We start from the raw sequence: 24,310 nt of genomic DNA, 5'->3' as shown, positions 1-24,310 counted from the left end.
TATAATAGTATTTATTACTGACCTTTACTCACACATGCATTGCAAATCGTCATTTTCATAAAAAACTAAAAAAGTTTAGAGGAGAAACATCAAAAGGTTATCAAATGTTTTATTTAAATATCTACTTACATATTTTATACAGAAAAAATAACGTCCATGAATGTTTATAAATATATTGAATAGTATTAGAAATATTATTATTTTATTTGATTAATCTTCTAAACAACATGTCCAGTTTTACGATTGTAAATGTAATCATGTTTGATTAATGGCCAATTCACGCAGTTCTTTACGGCCTGGACACTATTTTTTGTGACAGCCTTGTAAGTACATTTACAACTTTACGTGCTTGTAATATTAGTATTAATAAACATTTTTATTTCTTTCTAGCCTTAAAAGCGTACATACAATTAATTCCATGAGAAAATACATAATTAAATAGGTCTAAATGTTTTTGATTAAGGCCCTAATTAACCGCACCCCATAAAGAGGTTTTCGACGTTGCTGGTTGTGGGAAAACGATAAAAACAGAGTAAAATTCTTGGTTTATAACTCAAGTAACAGGTGTAGCATCACAGTATAATTTTATGCCACAGAATGCACGTCTATGTGACATACTTGAAGTTCGACATGAACAATGCATGTTCGCTTTACGCCTTGCCTTCAGTGTCGCCATAAAAATATTCACGTCCCCCATCAGTAATTCTAAATATGGAGAAACAAGTTGTGCTGCCGATTCTAGTAATTACACAGTTCTAATTGTGCTTTCAAAAGCTCTGCCGACACTAGAGAAATCAAAGGCACTCAAAGCTCTTTTATGTTTATGTAATATCGATGTAAGAAATAAAGCAAATTATTTTCTTAGTACATCAGGTTTTATCAGAAATCAAAATCGGTTTGATAATACAATAAACCACGACGTCAACGCTCTTTGAAAACGAACTTTTTGATATTTTTGTGGAACAATGAAATGAGTTCACTGTTGCTGTTTGGATTTCATAACTGAGAAATTGAGCTTGATCAACGTCACTTCTTTTGTCAATATGCAAACTAAATGAGTAAACTGCACATTTTTTGTACAAAACGTCTTTTTACTTAATAAATTAAAAAGTATTGAATACTATTTTATTCATAAGGGCAGACTCGTATTCCAAAATGTACTTCTGTGCTCTAGTTTAGAGACGCTTGTTATGGGTAGTGCGTGGGTAGACAATAAAGGCAAATAGTGAAGGAATGGGCTCATTACGTGTGTTTATGTTACGCTCGGCGGGCGCAGGCGTAGGCTTGCGCCGATTCGGACTCATTCCGAACGGTTTCTGTGACGTACGCTTGTGCTTTTCCAATTATTGGATTTGGAGTCCGTTATTTCCCGTCTGGGTAGATTCACAACGCTTTTTAGATTACGATTAACGTAAAAATTCAAGAAAATGCACAAATGTGAGTGTGAATAATGTTTATTTTAGAATAATTGACAAACATTACCATATTTAAGAAGAACAACGTTCAAAATAGAGTGAGATTTGTTTCTTGTTCTAAGTTCTCGTCGTATATCGACACATTCCTCTGTTTGTTTAGTGAGTGTGTTTGTTCTTTTACAACTTTTTGTAGGTTTCCAAAGGTTATTAACCCACTTTAGGGCATCATAGTACTCGGCCGCATGTGTGTTTGAAGTTAGCATCCTAAATATTGTCCCGCACGTGTAATTCTTGCGTAATGTTATGCGAACAAGTGAAAAGCTTGAAGTGTTTGGTCTTCTACGATTGTAAGACCGGTAGAGCCACTTTAACTTTACTTACAAGAATATGTTCCTATTTTTTTTCTGTCGAAGCAGGAATGAACTGAGAAAGTGGGTATACTTATCTTGTTGAATACCGGATGATTCTTAATTATAGTTGGTTTATACATTATGTAAATTAGCTTTTTATGAACACCTGATTAGTGATTATAATATGAAATAGATCAAGCGTTGACTATATAAACTACCTGACTCTACGTACCCTGGTTCAAAGTTTTAAACGAACATTGATAAGACCAGGAACAATACAGCGCTTGGAGCTGTAAACTGCAGCGGGGCGTAGTAGATTACATGCAAACGATACTAATGCACATTCCCTAAGTGGCCTAAGTAATAGACTAGACCAGGGAGAGTCGGAGGGCCGCGGGAGCGTACGAAAGAGCGGGTGGAATGTGCGCGCAAGGTCATTGCGCCCTGCGCGGTCATGCGCTCGCGCCGCGCCCGCGCAGCCCACCCCGCACCCACCACCACATTGTCTAGTGATCAGCTGCGGATAAGGGGGAAGCGACCGCACCGAAAGCCGATAGGAACCACTTCAATGCGAAAGTGCCTTTATTTTTCCATTTTGCCCGTCCGCTCGGACGAGCCGGCACGAACGCCCCGAGCGATATTGTTCCCTGCTCTAACGCCATTCTCTAAGCTAAGAAAAAGACTATTGGAGCCGTCGTCTTTTATTTACGATGCTTACTCTTTCCAGCTTTTATCCCACGTATGCGCTAGGGGCGTTTGAAAGGGTTTTCTGTCGGGGTTTTAGAATATTCTGTCTATAATTAAGAAACTACTAATATTTTTATGACTCTATATCTTATGAATATTATATCCTGCGTTACATTTATAAATGCTTAAATCCTAAGAATAACTTGAAATACCAGCCATTAACATAATATTACGAATAGATCACGTACTTTCACATCGACCGTTATATATTTCTTAAAAAGCAAAATTAAAGCAGCGAATGTGTGAAAACAACATTCTTCGTCTTTGTTGGTGGCAATAAATTTACAAGGGATTTGCAAAAATTATCATGTTTTGCCGAGTTAGGCAGTCGAATGATAAATTAATTCCAGCTTTTATACAATGACAACATCCATTAAAATACTGTTTTATCGATTATGTTAATGCGATACAATATCGATTGATTTTTACCGGTGATGACATACTTTAGTTTTTAAAATTTATAGCATTATTGCGACAGGCTTTCGGTATAAAATTTTGTATTTTTTTAGTTTTGTAGGTGTCACTTTATATGTTGGTCGGTACGAATATGGTTATAAAAGCGTGTCGCTAATTAAGTAGCAGTTTCACTTGGTAATTGATGAGGTGATAAAATCCGCTTGGTAGCGGCCGATGGGTTGTCGCGGGTCAGTGGTGCGGTATCATTACTCACGCAAGTAGCGCAGCGCAGGGTCCACCCGAGCGGCCAGCGTAAACATGGTAAGGTCAATTAAAATGATCAACGATTGTGTTGGTTAAGTTAAACGCAGGTAACCACGATTGAGGCTGGAGCAAATAGGAGTTACTTTGAAACATTATAGGGCATTCTATCTAACACAGTTGTCACACAGAATATCAATATCAACAATTCAATGTGGATAATGCGTATACTGGTTTCAGTCGCTTCAATGTGGCTACCAAGATTATGTTAACAGGTATACTTACTTTTGCGTTCTGAATATAAATGTACTTGTAGAGTAGAGTAGAATATTTTTTCTTCGATTATCTTGTATCATCAAGTTGTTTTACTTGACGATCTTGATGTATCGAGCGATACCAGCTCATTATTTATTTATTTTCAACCGACTTCAAAAAAGGAGGAGGTTCTCAATTCGACCCGTATGTTTTTTTTTTTCTATGTTTGTTACGCGATAACTCCGCCAATTATGAACCGATTTGAACAAATCTTTTTTCGGCGTATAGGTAATACCTCAAGGGTGGTCCCATTTAAATTTAATAATAAAAAAAACAACCCCCAAGGGTGGAAAATTGGGGATGAACTTTTTTATACGCAATATCTCCGCCGATTATAAACCAATTTGAACGATTATTTTTTTGTTGAATAGGTATTATCAAAAGGGTGGTTTCATGCGAATTTGAAGAAAATATTTCACCCCCAAGGGTGGAAAATTGGGGATGNTATTTTATCCGAACACTGGCAAGGCTGGCTCACGATGTACACAGATGCGTCCAAGCTCGCTGATGACGGCTGCGTCGGCGCCGCAGTGTGGATACCTGTGTACAAAATCGCTCTTAGTTACAAATGTCCCCCAGTGACATCGGTTTTTACCGGTGAAGCAGTGGCAATTTTAGAAGCAATTCTATACGCTAAATCTCACTCATTAAATAATGTTTTAATTTTTTCGGACTCCCTAAGTTGTCTCCAATCGATTCTGGCTAATACTTTTAAGTCTAAAGTTAAATTTCCAACCGTCTTAAAAATAAGAGAAGCTCTTTTTGATTGCCGTTCGAAGGGTATAAATATCGTTTTGGCTTGGATCCCTAGTCACAGAGGAATTCCAGGAAACGAATCTGTTGACTCATGCGCAAAACATGCTATATCCTCTGGCTCCCTAGAGCACTACTCACTATTCTCTCATGACGCTGCATCCCTCTCCCTAGCCCATCTTTATAAATCGTGGAGAACTCATTGGGACAATTCAAAAAGGATGGTTGGCAAATACTATGCAGACATTCAAAACGATATTCCCCCTAGACCCTGGTTTTTTAAACACAAATACTTACCAAAAAGTTCTGTATCAATTACCTCAAGGGTGGTCCCATTTAAATTTAATAATAAAAAAAACAACCCCCAAGGGTGGAAAATTGGGGATGAACTTTTTTATACGCAATATCTCCGCCGATTATAAACCAATTTGAACGATTATTTTTTTGTTGAATAGGTATTATCAAAAGGGTGGTTTCATGCGAATTTGAAGAAAATATTTCACCCCCAAGGGTGGAAAATTGGGGATGAACTTTTTTATACGCAATATCTCCGCCGATTATGAACCAATTTTTTTTTGGTCTCAGTGTACTGCCTACCTTCAGTGGTAACATCAAGGTAATAATTAGTTAACTAAAAAGCAAGAAATAAGTAAAATTTTATAAAAAAAATAAAACCGACTCCAAAAAACCTACACTAAAACGTAGAAAAATAATTACTAATTACCTACTTATTTATTAGGACGAATTATTAATATTTATGTAGGTATACCATGATTGATACTTTTGTAATTATTTTTAATTATTATATAGTAGGTAATTAGTAATTATTTTTCTACGTTTTAGTGTAGGTTTTTTGGAGTCGGTTTTATTTTTTTCGTTGTACCTAGTTGTTTATAAAAATAATAAGTAAGTGCCATAATGATAGTTATTCAGTTTTATCTACATTAAACGTATATTAGTAACTATCTTAAAATTTTCAGAAATATAAAACTTTTACAGAAGCTTTAAAATACTAGTAGTGATTCAATTTTATTGTTGTTCATAAAATGTGACGGTAATATGCGAATATTATTGCCCACTTGTAACGGTTGCTTGTGCGGTATTGTGAACTTAGTTTTTTGCAGCTATTGATCAAATTGAACGTCAAGAAGACATTACTTGGCATGGCATGGTCGTGTTTTTCGTTTTTACAACGTTTTATGTCATGTTAAGTTCATTCTTATAAGTATTACATCGTTCAGCGTAAAATGGTGCAGTTATTCAATTTTACTTTTCTTTGTTGCAGGATTTGGTTCCTGGGCTACTCATACTTCTGACGAACGGGTAAGTTTCAGACACCTACATAAAATAAAGTACATTCGCACAATAAAAACATCCAACATTTCAGAAGTTACAATCGTGTAAATATGCCTATCTACCCATGTAGGCTCGTACTTTAGTTAATCCAATACACTGTTTCTACCATTGTTCGTATCCTCTGCTCTATTGTGTGACACTGCAAAGAAACATGGTCTCGATACCTTTCCGTGGGACGTCCGTGAACTCTACCTCTTTTTGTGTTGTCAAGCATTTTACTCGCGAGTTAAACAAGATTGCATGTCTGCAACAACTTTGCGTTGACCAAGTATCTATATTCAAGACACAACCAGTCTTTACTAATTCTACTATTTTACAAACTAGCCTATTATCTTGTAAATGTAGATATAACTGGATATTCCCCGATACAAAAACAAGGCTTTGTTCGATGAATGATTTATTGATATTGAGTTTGCACAGATGAACTCCGGATAGCGTGATTGATAGAAAATAAATTTGCTGTATTTATGAGATAGACGTTTTCGTCATTGTTGCTTGTGCAAGTGAAAGTAATTTCGTAAATGATAAATAAAAATTAAGTAGCACACGTCTTATAACTTTCGATTATTAGTGATATTTAGGAGTTTGATTTTTATTTTTAACTGCTTTACTTACTTGAAATATTAGTAAATAAGTTTAGTAGTTTTTTGTAAAACAGTTTTCACTTTATAACAAAGTAGATAGATGTAGAACTTGTTTAATTAGGTAGACTATTAATATATCAGTACTTTTTTATCCTGTCCTTGGCTGAAGAAAGCCAAGTCCATCGTACTTAATAACGTTTACTCTTTGCTTAAATTTCATTTAAGATCAGTTTCTTTTTAGTATAAAATAGTGTTCTGAATCACGCTTCCGAAATTGCTGTAAGATAAAATTTAAAGAGCGAAACACTTTTTTGCTCAACGCGCCTCCGCTGATATACCGATAAAAAGCTCTGGTAGAGTTTGCTCTAAATGCGGAATGTTGCAATCAGCCTGCATTTCGCCAGCGGTTTCTAGAGAGACCTAGTTGGTTTTACGCGAAGGGCTAATAGACGTCATCTCTAAATAAGTGGTTATTGAGATGTTACACGCTAACTTCTGTAAGCATGAGTGACAGGCCGCGCCCCAGAACATGTTCCTCGCCCGCGGTGCGGCAAATTTCTATCATCTAACACTCGATTCCTATGAAATGTTTAGAGAGAAATTGCTATGTAATGTCAGATAATGGCCAATATCATAATTGACAGACACTATGTCCGTAAATACGCCACGTTTGTGACAATGTGGTTAATAATAGTTAACGCTCGGTGGGACTGCCACTGGTGAAATTTTCAAAGAAAGCTGTGTCGTTTAGATGTCAGTAAAACGACGCTACTTTTATTTCTGTCGTTAAAACGGTGAGAAAGAACTTCTTGAATTAGACTCGTGGGTTAACGATCACAGCAAGTACTTACAAGAAAAGTCATTACGTCATTTTATTTATTTTAGTAGGAAATTATATAAAATATAGTGACCATTCATTCCTGGGTTTGTCTGTGGTGTAATCGTTAAGTCGTACGTGAGCAATTAAACGCTACCGTTAATTGTTTTCTTTCCGTGATCAAGGAACGAGCGTAGGACGCGTGAATGCTCGCTCGGTTTGCGGTAGGGCTCGTAGCATTCCGCGCGGTACTTCATGCTCATTCTGGCATCCAGATAAACGGAAAGTAGTAAGAGTGAAAATATGTGGCAAGAAGAGTTATTAGACAAAGATTAGTTTTTCTTAAAGTTACGGTAAGCCCGCGCCCTAGCTTAGTAACCGCCACATATCCACTTACCTCAATGGTATGTATGCACCCATCCATTAATCATACATTATTTTGTTCAGTAGCTTGTATCATATCTACTTTTTTGATGTATTCAATTTGCGTGACTTGATTACCTCAATAGCTATCGCTTAATTTCTTCTCACCATAAATTATGTTGCAATCTAAGTATATTCAAGAATCTAGTATTTCTGAACGAAGTGGACTTTCGATGCGATTAACACACATTCTGGACATCAGCGATAGGAAATCATGTTTGCTTGCAGCATTATCAATTACTCTTTGGAACGGTTTCTCGCCCCTATAAACGCTCGCCAACGCGCATTAACTTCACTTTGTACAACATGGTTGCCGCGTGTCCTAATGGCCTTTCTTGCCACTTTCTAGATTTAGGTTAAGAAGTAGCCGGTACTAAAACTATATTATTAATCTAGAGACACTAATTAAATAGGTTAGCGACGCGAAGTCGGCTTCGACTTAACGAGTAGTAGAAGTGCGCACTTGTTAATGCAATATTAAAAAGGTATTGGGAATTAAATCATCGGTAATATTTTTTCTAATAATAAATTCAAACTAGCCAGAACGTACATGATGTTGGTGACTACTACTTAGATGTACTAAAATTATTATCTAGTATAAGTAACTTTGTAAAGATCATTTTACCACTAAATTATTCTTTTACAACAAACATTTATTTAAATGGAAATCAAGAATAACTGCTTCCTATAGCAATTTGCTTAGTTCTTGTTAGTAGGTATCTACTAACATTTTCCAATCAAATTGTTACAGCAAACTGGACATTACTAACATTTACATATTAGAATTAGCTTGACGTACTTAGTACTGTATGTCTAGGACGGTTCCCTACATGGTTTATTTTAGCGTCCGGTTGTGTCCGTAGCTGCAGTTTCCTGACCAGTCCAGTCGCGGCGTTAACGACGTCGTGCGTTTTTCATCCCGTGCCATAAGCCATGAGCCGAACGAGCATTATCATAAAATAACACATTAGGGTATTTCTCATCGCCACGGTTCTCATCGTCACCTTCGTGGCTGTTGGAAGTATACTAATAAAAGAGGGAATTATTTCAATTAAACGGTTTATTGACGTCCACACGGACAGATCACAGAGAATACAGAGTTAGCATCATAGACCAAAGTATTAACTTTTTAACTATGGCAAAGGGCGGTGTTTATTTAAATCCTACATCCTCCCTTAAACACAAACCCATTTGCGATACACAGTATTCTAATTTTGCATGCGTCGTTGCCTTGGTAAGTGCATCTGCAACCATCATGTTGGTTTGTACATAGCGAACATCAATCACTCCACTTAGTACCTTGTCTCGGACAAAATGGTGCCTCACGTCAATGTGTTTTGTTCTGGCATGATATCCATCGGTACCTGCAAGTTTGATTGAGCTCTGGTTATCGCTATAAATAACCATCGGTTCACTCTTCAACTGTGGCCAAAATGTTTCTTGAAGTTTTNTTTTGTTTACTTTAGAGTCCTAATTGGTACACTTTCGAAACACACACGATGGCATTTTTTATTTATTTTGGTAAGAACACAGGAACTTACGGTGTGGTACGCACGCGATTGCGCACGACGCAGGCCACACGAAGACTAAACACAAGACGTCCCAATTGGGACGTATTTGAGTATTCACAGCGCGAGCGCTTATAACATATCTGCTTTTGTTTTTATATAATATCATTGGTTAAGGCTGATTAAAACGTGTTAAGTAGGTACCTACCTAACTACTTTATTGACTTAATTTTAAGTAATTAATTGCGTAGTAGTATAGTACAAAACTTAGTGTTGATGAAAAAGAACTCTTGTGTCTCACTAAAACTTATTTCCATTAACACCAAGCACTCACCGCTTACCACACTTTATCTTTCAAAGAAATAAATTAACAATTTGCATACGAGGACGAGGATAGAATTACACCTCCTATGAGAATTTATACGATTATCATGAGTTACGAGTCACCGCAATCTGATTGCAATATGATTGCGGCAATCATTTGACATTAGCAATGGGCTCATGAAACTTAGACAATTCGAATTTTCTGTCAAAATCATATTCATCATTCACTCATCGTATAAAATTACGATCAAATCGTTAACATATCGTTATCGTTTTATGAACTCCTTACACAATTAGAATTAGCCGTTTGACACATCATAACGTACGTTATGAACTGTCAAATGAATACGATTGCCTTAGACAATCGCACCACAGGTCGCTTGCAGAAAGTAAGAAATATGTTTGTTACAAAAGTTTAAGCAAGCTCCAAAAGTTAGTGTATATAATTATGTAGACTTTATATGATAGAACGATAATTTGTTTTTCTACCTTTTTTTCGCCAGTCACGAATAAAAATGTATGCCAAACCATTAATGATAGAATATAGCTTAGAATTTTATACAGTCAGGCATATCAACATGTCTCACTTTTGGCACGCGTATTTTTAACTTGATGAAATGTATTTTCATAATTATGTCAGCAAACTTGGGATATTGACACGATTAGATTGAGAGAAATTAAAAATAATTCGAAATACATATATAAAATAACAGTACAGTAAAACATTAGGTGTTTTGTTTATCGCGTCCGCTTATGGTGTACCTATATCAGAGACAGCGCGCGGCGCGGGCGCAGGCGACAGCGACAAGCTTTAGCATTCCGAGCACTGCCTTCTTTAGCGCAACACGCGATCCTTTGCATCCAAGATATTTAAATAAGCCACATTAAAATAATTAGGGGTTGAAAATGTATTTATAGGATTTTATTTATACTGTTGTGATTAACAGCTTGTTTCATTTGCGTTGTTTTTTCAAATAAATTCCATGAACAAATTAGATAATGTCATCATGATATTCAACGTTAATCATTTTATAACGTTAAGCTGAAGCATTAATTTTTAATTAGATACCTGTGCAGTGTGCTTGTATGAGTGCACCATTGCATTGATTTCAATAAATTAAAAGTGATGAGTTATGGTAATCGTACCAATAACACGATAATCCTTTTAGAGCCGGTATGAAATTCTCGTATAATAGTTTTGAGGAATCTGAATTTATTCATGTTGCAGGAGAAGGAACAGACGTGTGAAAGTTGAAACGAAAATTCACACGCATTCGAAAACAGATGCCCCAGTTGGAACAGATAATTGGGTCAGCCGAGCAACCTGTCGAGCTGCTCACACGCATTGTCTCGCGTCTCGGTGCGCCCGCGCCGCGGTACCGTTAGCGCTCGGTCAAGTTCGGCCCATTGTGACGTATCGTGCTCATGAATGTGACATACGGATTTAAAACTAGACCCTTTAGGTGCGATTAAATTGATTTTTTAGCTTTTTTGTATCAATAAAACTCACGAAATACTTACAATTCTGTAGAGTAAGTTGGTTTCCGCAATTTAGAAAGTTTTGCAATTTAAATAAGTTTTAAGGCTAAGGAGTTTTAAAATGTACGTTAACGAGGCTTCGCGTGCTCGTTAGTGATACGACAGTTTACTGTATCTTAAATCCTTAGACGAGGGAATGGAACGTGCAAATAAATTCGTTGCAGACGGAGATTCCTTAGTAGATACGAGCATTATTTAAGTACGTGGACTCGGTTCTAAGGTAGGCGGCCGGATGAGTACGTGAGCCCGTGACCCGCCGGGTAACATCAAAAAGATCTTAATGCTAGTGCATAACTTCCACTTGTGTGGCACCGCTTTGTCCGTGCCCGCAAACATAATATTATGAGTGACCGCTTTAAATTGCCTTCAAAACGATTTATATCAAACTACACACTTTTTCGGAGACATTGTAGGAAAAGTTGATATTTTTAAAGCTTATGTTTTATTTCGACACACTTCTTGGACTTTTGAATTGCTTTACACATTAATCTGGAGTCTCAAATAAAATGGCGTAATGCGCCCACTGATTTCGGAAAGCTCTCTCAACTTAACGAGTACACACTTAAGTTTGAAGGCATTACCATGCCGTACCATAGGATACAAGAAGAAAACAAGCCCAAGTTTGGTTTAATTTTAGACTTTTTATACGTATAAGTAGATTCAAATCTGTGTACTCTATTAGTAAAGTGTAGATGGGGTTTAGTTTAAGTCGGTACACATACCCATACCAAAGGTAGAGTAGAAAGATATGCTGTATATAAACTCGTTAACGTTTCTTATTGCCCCCGCATCATTTGTTATTGTCCTCGACTAAGCTTGTTATTGTCGGAGTTAGTACCACGTCACGGGCACTAATTAGAAGAATGATTTGACAAATGGAGAGGTCAAGCATAGGTCCGACACAACTTTCTATTTTAAAAACCAAACAAAAATACTAACAATTACCGTTGTTGATTCCGTTTATTGTTGTTTAGAATTGATAGTTATCAGTGGAACGGTGGGAGTGTAGAGAATGCAAAAATCTCCGCCGTTTCATCAAATGATAGTACCTATTACCTTTTTTATGGAAATAAACGGTGTTTGTTTTCTCGATCTTTTCTAAACGTATAACGACGTATATAAACGTTTGCAAATCTATTTTAGCTTTGCCATTCCGAACAAAGGTAAATATTTCATTTCAAAGAAACCGAGTCGTGAGCTAAGGTTTGTTTACTAGTTATGCCACTTAAATTTATTTAGTAGTAAAAGGTGATCTTGCAAGCGAGAACCATTTTGTTTGAGTTATGATTGCTCTAGAATATAGTGATCTCCTAGTACGGTTATGGTACTTGGAATACAATTATGGGCTACCGTATTCATGTTTTATTTATCCATCTTTGTTTTATTGTGAGAATCTTTTAGCGATAACCCTTTCACACGCTGCATAAGCGCAGGTCGGGTATTAAGTGCTAGCAGGAAATGTAAACTAGTAATTCTATCTTACAATGCCTGTGTGAATAATTGTTTAAGGTCGATAGAATTGGTATGGTCGGGGCGGTCACTAATCCGTACATTGCTTGGGAACACAGGCTATTGTATGGATAATGAAGAATAATACCCCCATGCCGGCTCGGTCGATTGCAAGGTAATTATTAATTGCACTTGGATCTATTCATAAAATCATTGTGCATTAAAGGTTTTCAGAAAGGTACGGTTGTGTAACTTTAATGACCAGTTTCTTTGATTATTACTGTCGGATCACCGTTGTACGAAATACTACGTTATTGTATTATTAGATTATATTACCCATATTAGGAAAGAATTAATATAAAAAAGTCAGAGAACATTAATCAATTCGACATTTAATGAACTTTTATGGTTAGTGATGCAATCGTTACGATGTGAAGTTTTGTTACGGATATGTTAATTAAGTCACTGTTTTCTCAGTGTTATTTGATGTTCATTTGATTCGATATGTTCTCGTATTACGGTTAGTATACCAACTACTTATCGTTTTACAAATGAAAAATGCTCTGTTACAGTACTTGGTAGTGATTTAGGATGCTAACGGGACCAACATTAATTGCGAAACGTTTTAATATTAGCCGAGCGAGTCGCGCAACCACGAAGTTTGCAATTTGTGACACAGTCTGATATTCTCCACCGTTAAATTGGACAATTTGTGTAGGCACACGGTGGCTGCGCGCCCGTTGCGCCACGCTCTGCGCACCGTGATATAACTGTTGCGACGATTACGTGACATATGAATATCGTCACACGTACTAATTGCCGCTCGTTACGTTACGGCCTCGCACACGACACGCGTCCCGTTCCTATCGTAACGGCTCCTCCATATATCGCTTATGACATTATCTTGTTAGTCTGATGAGAGAAAATGTGCCCAAGAGCCTGTTTATGGCGTCTTCATTGAATATCAACTGTAATTGATTTTGATAACGGGTTATTATCGTGATATGCGATCTTATCCTATTAGTAACGTAAAAGTAATGGTAAGTAGGTAAGTATCATAATAATTTTACACTTAAGTATACGTTCTCCTGCAGATCTTACAAGGTTTCTTTTTACAAATAAGTAATAGTGAAATAATAAATCTTTTCGTTAGTAAAACATAGCTCTACCTAGGTAGAGCTTAATAAACTGGAAATAAACAAATACTAATTGTAAGTACATTGTTAAAATTAACGATAGTCTAGTCACTAGATTTGTAACGTTCAACCATAAATGTTAACAAGAATTTGACATGAACAATCACACTAAATGCGATTTCAAATGGCAACCAAACGGTCAGCTAGCGGGAGTCGATAATTAGGAATTAGGTAAACAACTTCTAGAAAATGATTATACCGTTATGCATTTGTATTAGTTAATATTGTGGCTGTTTTATGTCATCAATAACTTAGTTAATGTTTTAACATAACCCGTCACATTCACTCACTTTGAGTTCCGTTAGTTTTCAATAAAGTCGGACAATTTGCACGTTCGGGCCTACATGGAGCTTAAACAAAGGCCTTTTAAAATTGCCACAATTGGAGCAAAGATTCCGCTTACGATCGCGGGCAAAGCAGTGCCATAATGGAGTAATAACTGTCTGTTTTACTCCTTCCGCTCTTAACCTCTTTGCTCTATCTTTCCCTAGTCGGATTTTAATGCCGAGTATCGCGGTGATTTGTTTTTGTGTATAAAATCATCTCTACAAATCGTGGTTTCGTTTATGGAGTGGAACCTGGCGTTAGCGTGGAGCTTTAAAGTTATGCGTCGGGAAAGGTCAACGAACGAAGGTTAAATAATAAATAATCAAACAATATAAATTAGCATTTATGTGGAGAGTCGAGCGGAGTATCTAAGCGTCTGGATCTATATACGATACCAGAGCTCCTGTGTTTAGCTTTAGGTGAACAATCTGTGCTTTTGGCGTAGTTGTTTACGAGCTACTGATAGAATCGTTGAAATATGTTTCTGAAGTATTAAAATATTCATTCGACATCATATTTCATTTCTAACTTAATGCAACATTACCTTATAGTTATACCACAAAGTTTTGTAAACCAAAATTTGTTATACTCGTAAGTAGTTTTTTATGTGAATATAGGTCGTCACCGGCAAATGTGTCCAAATTGTCAACACCGCAAGACCGCTCGTAGAGTTGTTTTGTGGTTCGTTAAAGTTAAGAAATCAGCACCGTAAAGTTACTTCTTCCGGTGGATTTTGAAACTCACGATGCTTAATAGATTAATCTCATAGCAGACTGTACAGAAACGGGATCTAATATATTGCAGTTATTCTGTGGGAACGCACTAGGGAGTGGAGTGATACAGTTCAGATTTACATGAGAACCTAATGAATATGTTTATCTTGTATTCTCGATAACATGGTTCTTTTAATAGGCGCATTTCTTTCTTAATTATCATTTCTCTGGTATATTCAATCAGGAGCTGGAGTAATGCCTTCTCAGATTTCGAGAAAGCAACCTGAATCGATGTAGCGGTATAATAAAGTGCAATTTATTTTATTGCTATATTGGGCAGTGCAGCATTCCGCAATGTGATAACTTAGATTGAAGAAGGCTTTGGGCACGTCTCAGATACAATTCAAACTCATAGTGATTGATATGATCATTGAAGCAAAACCATCAAATAATAAAAGGCTTTTTGAACGTGGTTAGCAAAAAATATTTCTGCTGATAGTATTTAGACAATTGTAGACTTTCACGTTTACAAATTATTCATTCTGCTTGATAAAAGACCCAAGTGAAAGCGATATTGCTGTGTAAAAAAGTAAATGAAAATTCGTGTCACTGACTTTCCTATAGCTCTCGCGGTTCGCCGGATCGGTCTTGACCCGCATTCAGCTGAAATCGCAGGCATTAGTGGGCTCAGGTTCAGCTGGCGGTGAGATGTAATCAACGAAAATCCTTAGGCTATAGCTGAAAATCAGTGGTTTGCTTTTAAGTAAACCAATTACTGAGCTATTGCCGTTTTGCATTGCTGCGACACACATTTCTGTATAAAGTGTGTACCTATATTGTATGTCATAATGATTTTTTTTTTCTTTTTATATCTGTCTTACCATACCATGTCATATTGTCCTGAGGGTACTATTTTGTCCTACTTTTGGTACTTTCTGTTTGTAATGTGTGTTTCTGTTATGCAAATAAACGTTTTATCTATCTATCTATCTATCTAATCAACGTAATGATACCATCCGCTTATGATAATTTGACAGAAATGATTTTAAATTGATATTTCAGTTAATTCAGTTTCACTTTTTTCATTATATGTAGTAAGCTTTATTACTTTACACAAATAAGATATTTAAGAAACTATGTTTTAGTTTCTTAAATATTGTAATGTATGTACCTATGTAGTTTGAAATAGTACGACATGATTGAACTTGACTTCAATAAAGTAAGGTTACGATAATCCTAGATTGTGTGAGTTATAAAGTTTCGGCTTGGGTGTAAATGAAGTTTAGTGTAGATAATTATAATTTATTCACATGCCTGCCTGAGTCACTGCCGACTATTTGAATTGCCATATAATAGACTGGTCTACTCCTGATAGATAAATATCTTTGTGTCAGTAGACAGACATCCATAAATGATTTGGAAATCGTTTTCGACTTTTGTTTCTAATTCGATCTGCCTCTAAAATAAATAATGATAACATCATCTGTCCAGATACGATCGCATGTAATGTCATTGTCGTTGACCGGCTTTCGATTTTATTCATTGTAAAATTGACAATGCAGCCGCGAGTGCGAGCTTGAACGGACGTCCTTAGTACTTGCAACTTTCTACGGCAAAGTAGTTTTATTTTAGACGGTACGATCAAGTACGATACCAGCATTGTACTCAACGGGGTGCTGTCAACAATTTATCGCCGGTAGATTTTATCTTATTGTCCTTCGCCATTCATGAATGTTAATAATTTTCAAGAAACGAGAGAACCGATTCGAAAGTTTATAGTGCGGTCATTTATCTTTTATACGCGTAAGAGCATTGATTGTATAAATATAGCACTGGCTGTAAAAGAAGTAGGGCTGCTTTTAAATCTGCGGTTTTGCTGTGTGCGTGTTAGTTATACAAAACTATAAATTATATTTTTATATTTATCCGGACCGGCCTCTACACAACGACTTTTTCTTCTTTTTTATGGAAAAAACTTGGGTACCTAGTCCTACTGTCCAATGTCGATGAAGTTATAAGTCTTTTAAAGGGGTTATGAAAACCACTTACAAAAGTTTTGTAGAGTTTGGTGTATTGATTATATTTTATATGCCTTATGTAATATTGTTTGTTTCAGGTGGTGGATCCGTCGGCATGACTGGCGAGACGCTGCGCTGGGCGCGGCTCGCGTTGCTTCTGTTGCACTCCTCTTTTGCATTCAGTAAGTTTTGTTACCATGCGACTTATTATTTTAATGCCTTTAATCTGTTGTTATTAAACGTGCAATAATAAAATTAATTGATAAAAATTAAATATATTGATAATAATATAAACACAGTGCGATTTTTGAGGTGCAAGTACGTTATTAAGAGAATTGTAAAAGCTTTTAGAGCTAATACAGTAACCTATATTTTGAAAAATACTGAGCAATTTTAACAATCTCTATAATGTCCAAGGTCTTTGTTAGATTCGTTCCGTGGGAAAAAATACTTCGACAGATTACTGTTTACTTAACATTGTTTTACTTACCTACTTCCCTTAATATTTACACATTAACTGTAAAGGCTTCTTCATAATACTAAACGAACATTTTCGTTGCAGGTCGGATCGCCTTCGAGAAGCTCACAGATGTGGACTTCACAGGCACCGCGTACTACACTGTGCGCAACCTGTCACTCTACGAGTGCCAGGGCTGGTGCAGAGAGGAGCCCGACTGCCAAGCTGCCGCGTTTAGGTATGACAATAACAATAATAATTTTGTACGAAAGTTTTATTAATGATAGCTTTGCCTGCAACTTCGTGTCCGTGAAAATAGTTTGAGATCTTTTTCTCATTTTCGCAACATTTTTCGTTGATGCTCTATTGCCCGTAGCGTGATGATATTTGTATAGCTTTGGTATGGCCTAGTCTTCCTCGATAAATGGGCTATCCAACGCATAAAGAATTTGTTAAATTGAACCAGTAGTTCCTGGGATTAGCGTGTTCAACTAAACAAATAAACAAGCTTTTCAGCTTTATATTAGTAAGTATAGATAGATATAATTTTGTATTGAGTATTGATGATAAGTACTATCATTATGTTATTGTGATTCTAATATCAAGCACAACTTTCAATGTGCCAGTTCGTAAATTATTTTCATCCGTTCAGATGGTTTCTAAACGTTTAAAATGTAGGAAAGTGACTGAAAGTGTGAAAGTGAAGCTTTCGTGAGCACATTTGATATGGTCGCACCAGTTCCAAACGTGGAATATTAAGTATTTTAAACATTTTAAAAGATATTAAGCGAGACCAATGTACAGATAAGTATTAGCCATGGGTTTTTAAATATTAACCAGAAATTCACTGAACGAGGTATAGGTACGAGCGAATTTTTTCTCATCGTTCGAGTTGCGATCATCGAGTTTTTAGTATCGATCAACAAATTCCAATCACATTAAAGACTTGAATCGTCATTCTCTGACTGATCACGAAATAAATAAAAATCAACGTGTCGTTACTATCTCCAATCACGATGCTCCTGACCCGAATGTCTTAGATAAGATCGGATTGACGTGAAGATCCACTAATACTCGTACAGCCAAGGTGCAAGGGGCATTAGGGAAATTTGAGCTATAGACGTTTATGGAGCATGTCACGAAAGTGGCTTGTGCGTGAACGAGTTCTGCACGCTTTTGAATAACGAATTTCTTTTATTGATAGCATAATATTATTGTTTTATAACTAATCACGTTTTGTTAAATTTGTAGGCTGAATAGCTCATTATTCTCAGTGGAGCTACAGCTCGTAAGCGTAAGCTATACGCTTTCATCTCACGACTTCAATGTATATAGGATCTAAATCGTGCGCTATCGTTCCTAAACACAGTCCTGATGAATATATATGGCCTGCGCGTAGACATGTTTACTGGCCGGCTGCAGTACATGCATTAGGTGGGCTGATTGTGCTCGAGCCGCTTCGTGTCTTGTTTTGATACTCAACATTGAGCGCACAATGCGAATTGCATCTGGATTGTGGTGGGGCCAGGAATGTGTGTCAGTCTGCCACACGTCCTCCGCTTGTGGGATCCCAATGACACGCTGTTGGTTAATAACAATGTGTCTCTGGCATCGCCGGCCACAGACCGTGTAAAAGCGGAAACCGACCTCGCCGCGCTCCAAATTGGATAACAGTAAAAGTGATCGCATACGTCTTCAATAGATTATTGCCGGCCGTTTTCAAGCACGCCAATAGTTTTCATGACTATTGGCGGTTTGGAACGGATTACTTAATTTATTGTTACTCTAGAGCTATGCACGAGATTAGATTAGTCCCGATGCTTCATAATAGGTTTAGCTTGAGTGCACTTGAGATTACTTACTATAGTTTTGGGAACGTTATTTTCCTACTATCATCAACTTTCTCTACTAGTGTACATTGAAGTCGACAACGCAATCTTTAAAAGAAAATCGTGTACCTATACCTACTACACACGCGTATATAGTATTGCCACAAGTAGGTGAATGCATCGATTATCCGATTGTCTATCTATATGCTAAAATTGTATTTAATTACCGTGTCTAAGTGCAGTATTTTTTGATTACGCCAATTAGTTAAAATCCATAAAGGCAGATTTTATTCTAATACCTAACTTGTTTAATACAATTTTAATGTACAGTTTAATAATAATTTTATAGTTATGCGAAAAAAATAATTGCTTAAAATAGCGTGTAACTGAATAACAATGCTGGTTAGATACATCGAAATCAATTTGAACGGGATCGATCTAAAATCAATTCGGCATTCAATTAAACGAGATGGAACTTTCCCGCGCTTCTAATCTGGCATTGTACTAACACGGTACGTATCTCGAATCAATCTGTCCAGAGAAATGGCGATCTGACAAAAGAATAGGATAGATGCGGTATTAACAATCAGTAACTGTTCACGGTGCCACTGGCTTGCTCGTTTACGGTACAAGGCCACACAACATGAGCTATCTCTTATCTCACCAGATATAAAGTCCAAAACGAAATGATAATGCGCACTACCGATGCGCCGCAATTGACAACCGCTTTGGATACCGCTTCTTCAATGGCATAATTCAATAAAATCGCGCACTAAAATCAGGAGTATCTAACGTGAACGTGACCCTTGCAATCTGATGCTGTCACGAGCGATATCTTGAACAATATTTCACTTTGAAGATGCTTCTAAATTATAACTGGATAGCGGGCTCTTTACGAAAAACAAATTATTAACAATCATGAACGGAAGAGCCCAATTACAGATCTGATTAAACACATAAATACCATTAATATCTGTAGCCGGATGGTAGCAATAAACACGCAAAAATCATGCCGTAAGCTTCCATTGAACAAATAAAATAAAATTGTGATGTAAGTGGTCATTAATACTGCAATCAAAATATTTATGAGTGTTTAGAGAGTGAGATGAAGTGTGGAGATAGTACGCGGGCTACTTAAGCTATTTTCATCGGCATTGGGCGGTGATTGATGCGCGCGCGGCTCAATGCGTCGGCGCAGCGTGGGATGCGTAGACGCAGAAGCTGTAATCTTTTGTTGTCTGAGGGATGTTTTCAATACTGTTATTAATGTTTATTAAGTGTTATTGGCGAAAGTATTTCGATTCAAAGATATATTTGTTATAAAGAGCTTCTGAATAATAAAATTATAGGTTTTCAGGAAAAACAATGTTCTTACATTTTAAGAAAGTTTTCCTAAAAAACCATTTTCCCAAAACTTAGGAATTTCTGTTATTAGATGTTTTGCTCTGCTCTTTGACAGTTAATTCATTGATGTTCATGAAGTTCAGAGTCATGTACTCGTATAGCCTCAATAATTTAATGCTTTGAATGAAACAGGATAGCATTAGAAATTTTATTGTTCGAGGCTCACTGGTGAGCCGCGCTGCATCCAACGTGTTATCTGGTCGTTAAGCAGTGATAATATCCTGGTATAATGTCGCGGTATTATGAAACACACGTCACAGCGCGTTGTCCCAGCTACCAGTTGCACGCCACCATAAATCGCGAGGACGCGTCATCACTCTCGTAATCGACGCCCGCGGCAACCTGACTCTACCTACCTCTCTCTCATACCTGATGCGATCTTGATACGCTTTGATGGGAGGCCGAGCTGGATTGCGGCTATTATTTCCAAAGGAAAGCTAGCCAGCCAGTGAAAAACTATGTGTGCGGATTCCTTTGTGAGACGTAGAATTTATTTCTGAACGACCACCCACTGAAAATAATGATCTAAAGTTTTTGTTACTATGTTGTACACAAAGTACTTACTTGCACAAAGGGCAACACAAACGATTTTAACAAAACGGGCAGCGCAGTTAGATTTCATACTGAGATCCCTGTCATAACGAAAGTTATTTTTAATGAACATAATTTGTCGAATGTATATTCAGTGAAAAAGCACTAACTCTATTTTACGAGCTTTTAACTTCAGGTTTGATGTGCCTATGCTTATTTCAGTCGTTCTATTTATATAATACTGATTTTAATAACACCTTTAATAATATGTGGAGTGCTCTGAATGCATAAATTATAGCTTTCTGATTTCTCGATATCCTGCAGGCCTATGCAATTCTATTGTGCATTGGCGCTGAAATTGCTATCTTTTCACCCATCAGAGTGCTAGGAGCTCACATGCATAGATACGAGTAATGCTAAATGAAATTAAAAAACATTATTTTATGATTCATGTTCTTTATCATGCATACAGCATGTTTCTATGGCGCGGCTTCTTTTTGCAAGATTCATCTGCCTGCTTATTTTTATGAAATTGCTTTTATAATTTTATTATGATGATGTTCGTAGTTATCAGCTTTTTAAAAACATAGAATGTCACTGAGTAACAAGCAAAATGTATATTCTAATTACACAGTTATTATTACTTCATCAAAGTCATTTATGGCAATTTTAAGAGAATGTGATAATATCTTCATCACAAAAATATCTAGGTGATCAATTTGCAATAACAGAAGACGCCTTAAGCAGTCCTAGATATGCATCGCAATATACAAGTAAGTGTTTTGTTGAATGTAAAAAATGCACGCCCGCAGCGATTGTCAGTGCATTTTTACTTTTGTATGATTAATGTATGTTATCAAATCAAGGTCCGCGCCTACCTGATAGTTATCTTTGCTATCCGCAGAGCCACATCGTACGGAAGGAATGCCCATCATTCGTTTAATTACCACTTTAATGACAGAGCACACGTTCAAAGATTTATTATGCCAGTTGTGAAACTAAAACGAAATCCGATGTCATTAGTCTAAGGGCTTCGGAGTAACATTAATCAATTATTTTTTGTAGTTATTTTTGTGTTTACATCTGACTTAACAGCAATTTATATGACCGCGCCTGTAATTTGTCCACGGTTGATATATTGAAATAAATGTAGAACATGAAAAGTATTTAGTTCAAGTATGTTTCGGTACATCTGTGTTAGTTTAAAACTTTTAACGACCTTGCGCATTTTCATCCGGAATTTGAAATTTATTATGTGCCGTATACAGTTTTATGGCAATTCAACAACATCACGATACGAATTATGAGTGAGTTAAGTGTACCGCACTTAAATTGCACGATTTAACGACATTGTAAGAGTGGTTAGTTGAGAAAGCTCTCAGTAGCTTATAAAATTCGAAATATCACAGCAAACGGTACCACGCGCCGTTATGCGCTGCAAGCAAACTGTAACGCAGTGTTCTTGCTCTTGACACTTTGCCGATATAGGCCTATGAATCAATGCTGATTTCATTCATTCGTTTTGTAGATAGATATCATACTTAAGTTCCTACTACTTTGCTATCGTTATTGTTATACTCGTAATAGTGGATTCTCAGTTCTATTGAATTATATTTAGAGGAGGCTGGAGATTTTTTTAAGTAAAATATATTCTTTATTTGTAAAGAAGACAATTTAAATTCATTAGAGCTTTTTCAAAAAGGGGGCAGTTGCAAGTTTTTGAAATATACGAAACCACTGTACAGTACTAGGCGTGTGCACACACTCGTTCATTACTTATTTGGCAACTACGATACTGTATAGAGCATTACCTCACTGCAGCCTCTGAAGGGCATTATAGCGGCATTTACAAAGAAGTGTGCCATCGACTCCATTTCTCTAATACCATAGAACAAGCTCAGAGTTAACACCCTTATCAAGTGCAGTTCCATTGCACCATGATAGATGGCATTCACGCTGGTAAGTATAGGCTTGGGTAGGGACCTGCTTTTATAAGGCACAATTCAAGTTACGATAGTGTTTTTAAGTGCACCCTTTAAAGCTGCTACATTCTTCACTGGGCGCGCGATACCTAAGGCATAATAACTAATTGTATTAACTATTATAAGAATTTTAGATTTGTGGTGGCAAAAAATATTGTTATTTAAACATTGCAAGCATTAGGAATTATATTTAAGTTATTGTAATATCGTTGGTGTTATGTGCATATTTATGTTTTGCTATCTACAAAATGTTTCGGGTTAAAAAAAGGATTCCAGTATGTTTATACTGTACCGTTGCCCGGTAATAATTTGCATAGTTTAGGACTGGTTGTAGCTGTGTAAAATGCTAGTTATTTATATTATTCATTATTTTATAATGTCAGTCTTTAAAATTACTCAAATGGTCTATATTTAAAATATCGAAAGAGATGTAAAATAATATGGCGAGGTGAGGGTAAAAATTATAACTAATCCATGCATAGCCTGTCTGCAGCCGGTTCCTCAACTGTAAGAGGCATCTATGCAATTACATCGCAGGTACATCAGAATGACGCCACTTCAATTAAAAAGCTAGCATAATCATATAGTTCCTTTTGAAGACATCAAACAGGACTTCCTTTAACACACAGGTTGTTTCAGCGTGTATAAATAAAACGCAGGTTTTTCAACTTTTTCTGCATACCTCGTAGTAGTCAACGATCGTGTGGTTTATAGTCTAGATTGCCGATGGAGTATCAGATTTCAATCGCGTATTTATGTGACTATCTTAACCGTATTTTTACGAAGGTACTCGTACTTTATGTTTGAACGTATATTTTTTACATGATAAAGTTTATAAACCCTCAAACAGGTACTCTGTTATTTAGTTGATGTTTACTTACAACATTTAAATACAAACATCGTAACCCAAGTAAATAAGGAACAACAATGGATTCAATGTCAAACAAACAACACGGGACCGTAAACAACTGCTTAGGAGATCAATGTTTTAGAGCTGCCACATCTTATTCGCATACACCCGTTTTGCATCCAGCTAGAACTGTCGTTGAATAATTTACTCGCGTGATTCACGTAATGCTGCATTCGCTGATGCGGTCCCGCTATCGCAGCCGGTAGCCGTCACTTCCCGGTACAGTGAGCCATTTTATGCTCACTTTCTAAGGCCTAAGCGTTTATCAAAAATCTTAGTTGCCAACTAGAGCTCAGTACTGCATTTAAGATGCAAAGCGTTCTATTTAGTTAACTCCGAACGGTGAACTTGAAAACACGCGAATGTTAGGTAAAGGAACACGTATCTAATGATAAGGCCAAGTTAACTCAAGAGGAAAAATCATGTCTATATTACGAGTATTTTAAGTAAATAAAAAATATTTTTATGTAAGTACCTAATTGATTGTTTTTAATTTAATGCATGGTTAACCACTTTAAGGGTTGTGTGAAAGTTATTGTAGTTGGTAGGTATTTTAAATTTTTAGACGGGTCATTTTTCAAAATTGTGATATCTATATATATAAAAGAAAGTCGTGTTAGTTACTTCGCTTATAACTCAAGAACGGCTGAACCGATTTAGCTGAAAATTGTCAGGGAGGTAGTTTAGAGCCAGGAGAAGGACATAG

The 24,310-nt window shown here is 36.5% G+C and overlaps 1 protein-coding gene across 1 annotated transcript in view; it reads left to right on the top strand.

Annotated features, from left to right (window-relative positions):
- tyn (trynity) overlaps positions 1 to 24,310 on the top strand; it is a 64,161-nt gene that overhangs the window by 14,947 nt on the left and 24,904 nt on the right. The window contains exons 2-4 of the mRNA XM_028316622.1: positions 5,523 to 5,560; positions 16,590 to 16,673; positions 17,054 to 17,186. Of these exons, the coding sequence (XP_028172423.1) occupies positions 16,607 to 16,673; positions 17,054 to 17,186 (200 nt within the window). The 5' untranslated portion in view covers positions 5,523 to 5,560; positions 16,590 to 16,606. The remainder of the gene's footprint in view (positions 1 to 5,522; positions 5,561 to 16,589; positions 16,674 to 17,053; positions 17,187 to 24,310) is intronic.

Source organism: Ostrinia furnacalis, unplaced genomic scaffold (genome assembly GCF_004193835.3).
Source record: "Ostrinia furnacalis isolate ACB-3 unplaced genomic scaffold, ASM419383v2 OfSCF5816, whole genome shotgun sequence".
NCBI lineage: Eukaryota > Metazoa > Arthropoda > Insecta > Lepidoptera > Crambidae > Ostrinia > Ostrinia furnacalis.
This window is presented reverse-complemented; position numbering and strand designations above follow the sequence as displayed.